The 12,133-nt window shown below is 34.6% G+C and overlaps 1 protein-coding gene across 1 annotated transcript; it reads left to right on the top strand.

Moving 5' to 3' along the window:
- Positions 1-1,741: 1,741 nt before the first annotated feature.
- LOC131644274 (U-box domain-containing protein 44-like) lies at positions 1,742-5,990 on the top strand. The gene is made up of 4 exons (XM_058914730.1): positions 1,742-1,951; positions 2,552-3,880; positions 3,970-4,288; positions 4,369-5,990. The coding sequence occupies exons 2-4, from the start codon at positions 2,651-2,653 to the stop codon at positions 5,859-5,861; spliced, it is 3,042 nt and encodes a 1,013-aa protein (XP_058770713.1). The 5' UTR covers positions 1,742-1,951; positions 2,552-2,650; the 3' UTR covers positions 5,862-5,990.
- The last annotated feature ends 6,143 nt before the right edge of the window (positions 5,991-12,133 follow it).

The raw sequence follows: 12,133 nt of genomic DNA, 5'->3' as shown, positions 1-12,133 counted from the left end.
ATAGTAGTTTAGGTAAACAAAATTGTTACGTTCTTTCATTTATTTCTCATTTTATTTAATATGAATAAAAAAAATAAAAATGAAAATTTAATATAATATAAAATTTGATTTTATTTTGGATAACATAGGAAAAGAAGACATTATAGAATATAAGCTTAAATTCAAAGATAAATAAAAAACATGGGTGAACAATTTGTCTTTTCTAGACACAAACTTTTTTTTTACAGGCACATGTATAAAATGAAGATCACCAAATTCTTTAATTAAATTATAAAATGAAAAAAAAACACGTAAATTTCAATTTATAAGAATAATGTATATGATGATTTTTTTTATTTAAAAAATAGTCTATTTATTATTAGTTCAATTTAAAAATTCGTACGGGGCCTCCGAAATGATCGGGCCGGCCCTAACAAGAACAATATTCCCACACTGAAGTTTTTCTTCAATCTCTTTAACATACATCACACCTCATCTAAGGCTCAGTGAGATCAAGGATTTCTTTTCTTCAGGCAGGGGAAGAAGATGTTTAAAGTTTTTCATGATATTCTTTAATAATTTCAAGGATATGAATTATCTGGTTACCACCTCCTTAGTTTCCATGGTCGTAAAAGTTTATGTGTTATACCTGAGGGTCATGTGGATCATAAATACTCTCTCCTAAGTGCACCCCCGAGATATTTCAACAGCTTTGTAGTGCGAAGACAAATTTCTAAAGTATTGGAGGGACACTCATTTTTTTTATTGGACACAAACACTTATATCTACAGGTCTTGTGATCTGTCTCCAAAGGAGGAGGTTTTAAATCACTTTCTAGGATGATCTTGACTTTATGGGTGACCAGTTTGGTCCTTCTGATGGCAAAGCTTTAAAAAGAAAGAAGTGACACATAGAAACCCGATTGTTGCTAAAGACGATCAAGTTTAAGAGCAAAATAGTTTGCGAGAAATTTGTATGTGTCTGTGTCCAATCTTTTCATTGTTTTCTTGTTTTCTTAAATGAAACATTTACTTTTTCCGTCTTTTATCTTCACCTTTGTTCAATGTCATTTATTGCATTTAATCTTCTTGTCATTTATCAAATTAAAGACCGTCTTCATTTAAAGTTTGTCTTTACGCTGTCCTCGTACGAATGACTGCATTCAATTTACGTGCACCTATTTTTATACAATTTATTTGCACAAATTGCATTGCAGATTTTTCAAGTTAATCTCATTATGTTCATTAAACTCGTGAATGATTATCAAAAACACTGGTAATCAGTTACATGCCCAAAAATTTTGTTTTTCAACTATTTTGATAATGTGTCTTGTGTCCCACTCTACTTATAACTTTTATATATTCCCAAGATGTATCAATAATGAACATTAATGTCAATTCTCACCCTTAATTACCTCCCTCTCTAATTCTCATCTCCTGCACACTCAAATTCTTTATTATTTATCAAAGAGTGATTCTAGTTTCTAGTATTATAAGATATAAGTCCAAAAATGTGTCAGCATATTCATGTCACATGTTCCATATAAAGACATTTTCAAAGATATTTATAGTTTTGGAGAAATTTTTAGGATGCAGCGAGCAAGTCCATACTGATATCTTTGAATGTTATATTAAATCATTAAAAAGTCCAAGAGTCCGCGTTTCCTGGACCCATAAAATTTGAGAGAAAAGGAAAATGTGTGACACTGATTAGTCTGAACCTTATTCAAACCGTGTAAAACCCCTCCTTACAAATTGAAAAACTGGTATAACATTAAATAATTGAAACCGATCGATACTCCACAAAATCAACTATAGTCTATTGTTCAACTCTCAAATTAAACACAAACAAATATCAGAAAATGCTACTTACTTTCCAAGTCTCTTCCTAAGTCTTCTCTTCCCAAATAACACCCACAATCACCTCTTCTTCTCTATTCTACATTCTCTCCCCGGTTTAGAACTTCTGTAAGGTAATTCTACTACTCTCTTCTTCCAATTATTATCCTCACAACATGCTAAATTATAGTTACAGCAGCTTAGATACAGTTTCAGTTTGATTTTATATAGGATTCTTAACTACTCTTAAATGGCATGTTGTTTTATGTTTTTAGCCCGTCTCAAGTTTTTAGGGCCATGCGTAGATTAATTGCAATTTAATCGTGACAAAATAAATAGACGTATATTTAACAACAATTTAACAATAACAAACATTTTTTTACACACTATTTAGTTATAGTTAAATTTTGGATCCTAAGTACTAATCTGTCACGCCTTTAAAAACGACCCTGGTTTTCAGAGACTGTGTAAGTTAATCGTTTAAGTGTGACAAATTAAATATGAGTCCTATTTTATTATGGTTTAACAGTGACAAATATTTTATTAAACTTTTTTAGCCACAGTTTAAATGTGTCATATTGTAGGCAGCATTACGCCTTGCACGCCCAGAATTTTCAATTTCTAATACACTATTGTGTAAAATTATATATGGAAAATTGTTTCCTCCCTAGTATTATGAATTAAATCTTTTCACTGGTAAAATGGCTTATTTTAGAATTAATGGACTGGTGCAGAATATTTTTATGCTCTACAAGAGAATAGATTTATAGGGATTTGATTTCAAAGAAGAGATACAAATACAAGTGAAGGTGCAGTGGACAATTTTTTATACCATGGTAGGATTGGAACTCATACCAATAGGTACAATTTTAACTGTTGTAACAAACCAAGTATTGCGAACAGCTCATGCTGCAGCTGATGTTCTTATTGGCAAAGAGAGTTTCAAAGCACTTTCGAAATATCTATTCGATATCGAGCCAGTACTAAAGGAGTTACAGCGTCAAGAATTGAATGATTCTCAACCTGCAAGATTTGCTCTAGAGTCCCTCGAAGCAGATGTTAAAAGAGCGAATACTTTGGTTGAGAAATACAAGAATCGCGGACGATTCTACTTACTAGTTAAGTGTCGTTCGATAGTCGAGGAAGTTGAGCAAGTCACAAGGGATATTGGAAGGTCTTTAGCTGCACTGTCGATTGCGAATACTGAAGTGCTGTCGAGGATTTCTGATCAGGTTGATAAGCTGCAAGATGAGATGCAAAGAGTTGAGTTTGAGGCTTCGCAATCTCAGCTTGAGATTGTTGATAAGTTGAACCAAGGCTTAAGAGATCAGAAACAAGATCAGGCTTTCGCGAATGATATACTTGAGGAGATTGCAATGGCGGTTGGAGTTCCCGTGGAACCGTCCGAAATAGGCAAAGAGTTGGCCAGCATTAGGAAGGAAAAAGAAGAGGCTGCTAATAGGAAAGAAAAGGCCGAATTCGTTTTCTTGGAGCAGATCATTAAGTTGCTCTCTAGAGCGGATGCGGCTAGAGACTACGAAGAAGTTAAGAATCAATATCTTGAAAGGGTTCAAGTGATAGAAGGATATGATTCGAGGGAGAAATATATCCTACCGCTTAATTCGTTTCTTTGCTGTATAACGGGAGCGGTTATGGTTGATCCTGTTAGCCTTAACACAGGTACAACATGTGAGAGATCGGCGATTGAAGGTTGGTTTTACGATGGAAATAGAACGGATCCGAAAACAAAAGAGGTTCTTGATGATACTAGCTTGAAGTCTAATATTCCGATAAGACAATCAATCGAAGAATGGAGAGAGCTTAATTATTGTCTTCTGATAAGGTCTATCAGGGAAAATTTGTTATCGAATTCTAATCTGCAAGAGTCCTTGAGCCAAATGCAGGCTCTAATAGCTGAGAATTCTATTAACAAGGATTGGATTTCTATTGGAGAACTTACGGATAATGTTATCTCGATCCTCGGAAACTCTAATGACAGAGAAGTGAAGATGAAGATTTTGATCACCTTGAAGGATGCTGTAGAGGGGCATGCAAGAAACAAGGTAAACATCTTTTTTTTCTTTCCCGCAATACTATTAGAATATGTCAAACGCGTAATTGTGAAGACTAATATAAATTCAAAATGTTATAGGAGAAATTGGCTGAATCACAAGGATGGGATCATATCATTGCGTGCTTAGAATGCGACTCTAACAATTCAAATGCAGCAATTGATTTGTTATATGAGTTGCTTCAAGACCGATCTGGTTGGAATCAATGTTTTTGCAAAAAACTTTCTGAGAACAACACTGCAGTTCCTTTCCTTGTAACTCTTGTAAAGGACCCTGAAAATGATTCGGCCGAGGTTGCGCAGAAGATTTTAAAGGAGCTTTTTGAAATAAATGAAGGCAGCATTATCACTGCTGCTAATTGTGGCTGGCATAAGCCGCTAGCTGATCGTATGATTCGAGGTAAGAAGGTGGAATGTTTTCTAGTTGTAGTATGTTTATTGTGATGAGATGAATGTTAACTGTACTTGTTCTATTTGCAGGACCTGATTCAAGAATGTCGATGGCGAAAGCCATAGTTAATTTGGAGTTGGATGATTTAAACTTGATACAACTTGGCAAGGAAGGAGTTATAACTCCTTTGATCGAAATGCTGTCTGGAAGTATTGAATCGAAAGACCTGTCATTATCAGCTCTTGTTAAGTTAGCTGGATCTCATGCCAACAAGGGAATTATCGCTTCCTCTGGAGGTGTTCCTCTTATTCTAGATTTATTGTTCTCGCCTCGGACAAGGGCTTTCATTACCATTAAATGCTCCGAAATTCTTGAGAAACTTTCTTCTTCTGACGATGGAATTGATTTCTTTGTTGATGGAGAAGGGAAACAGCTTGAGTTAGATTCCATCATCACCAATTTGCTACATTTGCAACAAAGTTCGAATTCAGGCCACAACCTCCGAAAGCCTACCTTACGCGCTCTCCTCGGCATTTGCAAATTCGAGACTGGTTTTGTGAAGAAAGCAATTCTTGCAGCCAATGGTGTATCTCTAATCCTTCCACTTCTTGATGATTCCGACTCAGAAATCCGAGAGACTGCGATAAACCTGCTCTTTCTTTTCTCTCAGCATGAACCAGAAGGAGTAGTTGAATACCTCTTCAAGCCTAGGAGGCTAGAAGCTTTGATTGGATTTCTCGAGAACGATGACAACGATAACGTACAAATGGCTGCAGCCGGTTTACTAGCCAACTTACCGAAATCAGAACGAGAACTAACCTCAAAGTTGATTGAAATGGGAGGACTTGACGCAATCATAAGCATTTTAAAGACCGGAAAAATGGAAGCAAAAGAACACGCTCTCAGCGCACTCTTCAGGTTCACGGATCCTACAAACATCGAGTCACAGCGCGATTTAGTTAAACGCGGAATATACCCCTTGCTTGTAAACTTTCTCAATACTGGTTCAATCACTGCAAAGGCAATAGCAGCAGCTTTCATCGGCGATCTTTCAATGAGCACACCAAAGCTAACAGATGTTTCAAAACCAACTGGTTGCTGGTTTTGCAGACCATCGCGCGTTCCCTTATGCGCAGCGCACGACAGCATATGCAGCGCGACAACCACCTTCTGTCTATTGGAAGCAGATGCTTTACCTGGTTTGATAAAGCTGTTACAAGGAGAGGTTCATGCAACTGCTTTTGAAGCAATACAAACACTTTCTACATTGGTTTTAGAGGAGTTTCCACATCGAGGCGCTCGTTTGTTGCATGAGTCAAATGCAATGAGGCCTTTATTGGAGATTTTGAATTGGGGTAGTGAGTCACTAAAGGCAGAAGCTTTAGGACTTTTGGAGAAGGTTTTTGTGTCAAAGGAAATGGTGGAATACTACGGAATGACGGCGAGATCGCGGCTTGTTTGTTTGACTGGAAATAATATATATGGGGATGGTCACCTTAGAAGGAAAGCTGCTAAGGTATTGTCATTGCTTGAACGTTATTCTAAGTCTTCATCATCTGCTATTTCTGGAGTTTTGGAGTGAAACTCTAAAGAGGAACAAATTAGTAGTTGGTTACACTAATTAGTTATTCTTCTCATTGATTAAATAAGTCTTATATACTCTTTGATGTAATGAGTTTTCATTTTACTTTTTTCCACTTTTCTTTTATAAGTAATGTCCATCAAGAATAGTTATACAAACATGCTTCAACCCGCCCCGCCTCGTTGTCATGACTAACCTTCACAGCTACAAAAACATCAACGTATGTGGACATTGATCCCCTGAAAACAGCCTGCGTTTTCCCTACCACTGTCTCGACTCGATCACAACGAAACGGTAACAGTTCCAACTATCCCTCCATAATTTTCTCTGATTTCATTTTCTAAAACTATTTCTTCTTGAGATAGATCTCTACTCCAATTAAATCTCCATTGTCTTACCTCCCCCTCATTCAATATTAGATCCTTTATCAAGATGTTTTTCTCTTCACAAATATTGAAAAAATCTAGGTATTTATCCTTTGAAAATCCTCCATCACACTAAGGATCCAACCAAAGAAGAGATTCCTCCCCATTTCCTATGTTTCTTTAAGTTTCATTGCCATCCAATTTGGTTCAAATTCCCAAACTCCATTCTCTATGTTCTGTAAATCTTTCCACCAAATTGAACAATTACTCTCTTCCCCAATTATCTTACTACCATTCATCTTTTTCATATTTGCTTGCTAATACTTTGGACCATGTACTATTTTTATCTTAAAGTATTATGCACTTTCATTTACCTAATAGTGCTAAATTAAACGCTTGCAAGTTTTTAATATCCAATCCCTCTTCACTTCTGTATCAAGACACTCTATTCCATTTCACTCAATTAATTTTCCTAGAATCCCCACTCCCACCCACAAGAATTTTTGAAAGAGGGATTCAAGTTTGAGAATCATACATGATAGTGCTTTAAACAAAGAAAGGAATAAGACTAGTAATGCATACAAGATTGATTTTAGAAGGACTATTTGCCCACCAATGGATTATTGTTCCATCAAAAAAGTCTTCGCCTAAACATATCCACAATTGGTTTCCACATTCCTACTATTCTCCGAGGATTACTCCCGATCAGTAGGCCCAAATAATCAAATGGAAGACTCTTTGAATTTACAATTGAGGACTAATGCGGCCTCCTCTTACCAAATTTGATGCGCATTAACTCCAATTAGTAGACTTTTATGGAAATTTACCTTCAAACACGAGGTCAATTCAAATACCTCTAATATTGCCTTAATTGCCCATACACTTTTCCATTTCTTTTTACCCACTATCAGTATCATCAACATATTGAAGATGTGATATCAGTAATCCATCTCCATCGACTTGAAATCCTTCAAATTATTCAACTAAATCAGTTTTAGCATGATAAAGTTTAGTTCCTACGTTGCTATTAAGAAGAGAAACGACGATAGAGGGTCTCCTTGTCTCAGACGCCTTTCGACACCGAACTCCATAGTAGGACTACTGGGATCTGGGTTGAAAGCAAATATTCTAATATCCATTTGTGCCATTTCATATGAAATCTCATCTTTTCCATAACGAAGTCAAGATACTTCTAATCCACCAAGTCATAAGCTTTTTTTGAAGTCTACTTTGAGCATCAAAGCCTCTATTTTCTTCCTTTCACCTAATATATTAGCTCAATTACAATTAGAATAATATTCGTGTTGAGAAATTGGTGCCAAGAATTAAGTAACACTGTGAGAAATAGAGAGTTTCTTGATCAACCAAGAAATTGTTTAATTCACGAAGAGAGAGAATAGAGAGAAGAAAGAGAAATAGAGTTGGTTAAAATGGTTATTCACTTTCTCATTGATTGTTAAATAATTACAAGTGAAAATAACAATCAATCTCTCTCCTATCAAGTGAAAGAGTAGCCTATTTATAAAGTACTAGCATATGTATATTACGTATGATGATAACACTCATACATGACATACATAGTTATTACATATCTTAATACATAAATAAACATTGACCATTGCATGCTTGAATAGACTTCGACTACAACATGCACATCTTTGACTACTGCATGCTTGAACAGACTTTGACTATAACATTCACATTCTACCCAGTCGAATCATGAAGCTACCCTTGTCGAGACTTGAGTTCGATCCAATTCTACAAATATCCACCTTGGAACAAACTCCGAAACATAAAGGGAACAAACTAGCTATCATCATGCAATGTTATCAACTACATATAATGGAAGAACTTTTAGCTTGACAATGACTTGGTGATCATATCAGTAGCATTATGATCAGTCAAAATCTTCATCACTTTGACTTCTCCCCTTTCGATTTTCTCCCTGGAAAAACTAAATGTGCTTGGTTCTCTCATGATAGGCTGAATTCTTGGACAAATGTATGGCACTTTGACTATGATATTTAACAGTGATTGCTTGACCTTGAAGTTTTAGTTCTTTAGTAAAACCTTCAAGCTACAATGCTTCTTTTACATCTTTAGTGAGGGATTCTACTTCAGTGATTGATAAGGCTACAACCTTCTGAAGTGTCGCTTTCCAACTTATTATTGTACTAAACATAGTGAAAAAATATCCAAAAAGAGATTTTATGGTATCCATACATTCTGCATAGCCTGAGTCAAGAAATTATTCGACTTTAACTTAATTATCATTGAATTTGGCTCCACCATAGACTAGGACTCTGCTCAAAGACCCTTTTATGTATAGATTTTTTTTAAGGCTTGTTAGTGCGTCTTTCTGAGGTTGTTCATGTACCTGCTTACAAGGTTCACTGCATACTCTATGTTTGGCCTGGTATAAAACATAACATACATCAAAGAACCTACTATGTTAGCATATGGTATCCTATTCATATAGACTCTTTTGACTTCAGTACTAGGACTTTGAGTTATACTTAGCTTGAATTGCTGAGCTGTTGGCATTATAATAGATTTTGAGTTCGAGATATCAAACCTGTCGAGAATCTTCCTTAGATATGAATCTTGATATATGCATAATTTTTACTGCTTTTATCTCTCTTGATGTCGATATCTAAAATCCTGGTTGCATCTCCAAAGTCCTTCATTTTGAATTACTGGTTAAGTTCAGCCTCTACCCTTATTACTTCTTCGACGAGTTAGCTTGCTATAAGGATGTCATCCACATAGAGAAATAACATGACCAGTGAGTTTTCAGGTGAGAACTTGAAATAAACACAATGATTGAAGTTGTTCCTTGTGAAATCTATGTGTGCCATGAACTTGTCGAATCCCTTGTTCCATTTCCTATGAGATTGTTTCAATATATATAATGACATATTCAGCTTACACGCATAATTCTCCTTACCTTTTTCTTCATACCCTTCAGGTTTCTTCATCATAATTATTTCGTCTAGATCACCATATATAAAAGGAGTTTTGATATCCACCTGCTTCAGTTCTAGGTCGAACCTAGCCACCAACCACCATAGCAAGAAGCATTCTAATAAATATGTGTTTCACAACAAGAGAGAATACATCAATGAAATTCACTCCTTTCCTCTGAGTGAAGCCCCTTCTAACTAGTCTTGCCTTGAATCTCTTTGACATAACGCATTCGACTCCCTTCTTTGCTTTGAAAATCCATTTACAGCTGACTAATATGGCTTTTGTGGATTTTCAATTAACTTACATGTATTGTTATCATGGAGAAACTTTGGCACTCTCATCTGCACCCTAAAATAAAAAACTTTCTCTAGAGGCTCGCGAAGAATATTCTGCCAACTAAAACGAACCTTAAAAAAAAAAGGTATCAGGTTAGACCCTTCTTGTTCCCTCTACAATTTTTCACCTGAGACTGCCCAACACTTGTTTATGCAGTTCGAATTCACTAGGCCAACACGTTTCTCTTTCCCTTTGGGTTTTCGAATCTCTCTCAACACTAATTTAAATGGATGGCTGCTAAGTTGCTTAAGGGATGCGGATTCTATGAGCTCATAATTGAAATTTACCATTCTTTGGAAAATTTGGAACGCGAGGAATCTCTGTCACTTCCATCAAAAGATTTTTGATCCTTAAGCATTGGCAAAAGAGGCTTTGAATAGGGTCGCAGAGTTCAACAGGAAGAGCCCAATGTCGAGGGCTAAGGAGAATTATCCTCAAAGAAGGAATGAGGTGCCAATTGCAAGAGATTTGTGTGTACTTCAAGTGGATGCAAGTTGTTTTGATGAAGGATTTCTGAATTTTGGCTGTGTAATCAAAGATCGTGACGTAAAGATTGTCTTTGCTTCAAGTCGAAAGGAACTCATTAGAGTTGATCCGACAATAACAAAGATCTTAGTCATTAGATGAAGCTTACAGTTGGCGAAGGAGTTCAATGTGGAAATAATTCTTGTCCAATCTGACTTCAGAGAGATTCTAATACTTTATGTTTAGAAATTTTGGTTGAAGTATATTTATAATTCTTTTAAATATACAAAATTTCGTATTTAGTTCCTCAAACATTTTTTTTTTGAATATTGATCTTCCTAAAGATTTCTTATCCACACTAATTGTCATTTTAGTTAACTGTCACTAATCGATTGTTATTTTTTTACTTACTTAGAGATGACGTGGAAATACTTCATAATTCTTTTATTTAAAAATTAGTTTAAAATTTAATTACTTAATTCATCTTCTTCAATAAACTCATAATTCAATCACTAAAAAACTGGATACCCATTTACTATATATATATATATATATATATATATATATATATATATATATATATATATATATATATATATATATATATATATATATATATATATATATATATATATAAAAGGATACTGGTTTACTTTAATTAACACCAATACTTTGGTTTCTAAAATTTTCTTTGATAATATTTTTCTGTAACATTTTGTTAAACAGGTGGTGTGAAAATATTTGCAGTTCTCAAAACGCAATGAAAAAATGAAAAGAAAAATGATGTGAACATAGACGCATTCAAAGACATAAATAACCGATTGTCCTAGTCAGTAACGTTGGATCTGCACTAATACTTAAATTATTTGTTCTTAATTTGATGGAGCCATATTGATGATCATCAGAGTTGGAGTAAATTGATTGATACGCATGTGTTGGTTAATGAGTCCATTAATTAATTGCTTAATAACGTAGAATAGTTCAGCCAGCAGAGTAGGGATCTCCTTACAAATTTTGAAACCTTCGCTGGAAGTCTTTAACCCAGGTAGGGATATTCACTAAAGTCAACCATGGCTTCTTTTATTTCTTCCTTGTGTCTTTTTCATCATTAATTTCACTCAAGTCTATGTACATCTAAGGTTTTACTTTTCATAAGTCTGTGATTTTTAAAGATAACTAACTACACTTTTATGCCTTACTCTATGGAGGATTTAATATTAAGAAAATGCATATATAGAATAATGGCAGGGTTTTAAAAATCGGACCGGTCATCAAACCAGTGAGGGTACTGGATCACTGCTTAATTGGTTAAACCACTGAGTCAGTGGTCGAATTGCATGATTAAATCGGATTAAACCGGATAACTCGGTTAAATAAACTCGTCTCTATTGCACTACTATATATTTATTAAATCGATCGAACCGGATGACTCAGTCTCTAAAAAATATCAAAACACCTACAAAATTTTAAAATTTCAAAATATCATAATTGCAAATGTTTATTCTTTACATTCAAATTTTAAATATAATCATCACTTACAATAAAATAATACAAAAGATAAATTTAAATAAATTTTAAATCAGGTCTAATTGCAAACAGAGGAAAAGTTGTTCCAAATAATGTTCAAATAAAATCTAATTATATTTTAATTATATTTTTTAAAAAGAAATCATGAAAACGGCGTTGTTTTGTGCGAAAAAAAAGAGCATGCATTTGAACCGTCGATTTTCTAAAATCGTCGATTCACTAATTTTTTCCGGTTTTGCCCGGTTCTCACCGGTTCAATAGCATATCTGGTCTAGTAATCAGACCAGACCGATGACCCCTCTGGTTCTCAGTCCGACCGGCCGGTTCTGTCTGGTTTTTAAAATACTGGAATAAAGAAAACAATAAGAAGTTAAGTTAACGAGATAAGAAGTTAAGTTAACGCGTTAAATAATAGAGAAATTCTTACATGAAAGCGACTCTAAATTCATATTTTTATGAACATTTAATTAGAAAAGAGGAAAATTTTAATTTATTTTAATTTTAATTTTTTAAATTTGAATTCAGGAGGTGGTTGTGATTATGAAAGAGAGAAAAATTTTATATTTATTTTTTAGTTAATTAAAATTTTGTGATTGGTTGTGTGTAAAAGAA

This window comes from Vicia villosa, linkage group LG1, assembly GCF_029867415.1.
Source record: "Vicia villosa cultivar HV-30 ecotype Madison, WI linkage group LG1, Vvil1.0, whole genome shotgun sequence".
NCBI lineage: Eukaryota > Viridiplantae > Streptophyta > Magnoliopsida > Fabales > Fabaceae > Vicia > Vicia villosa.
The sequence above is the reverse complement of the archived record's forward strand: the minus strand, read 5'-3'. Positions and strand labels throughout refer to the sequence as shown.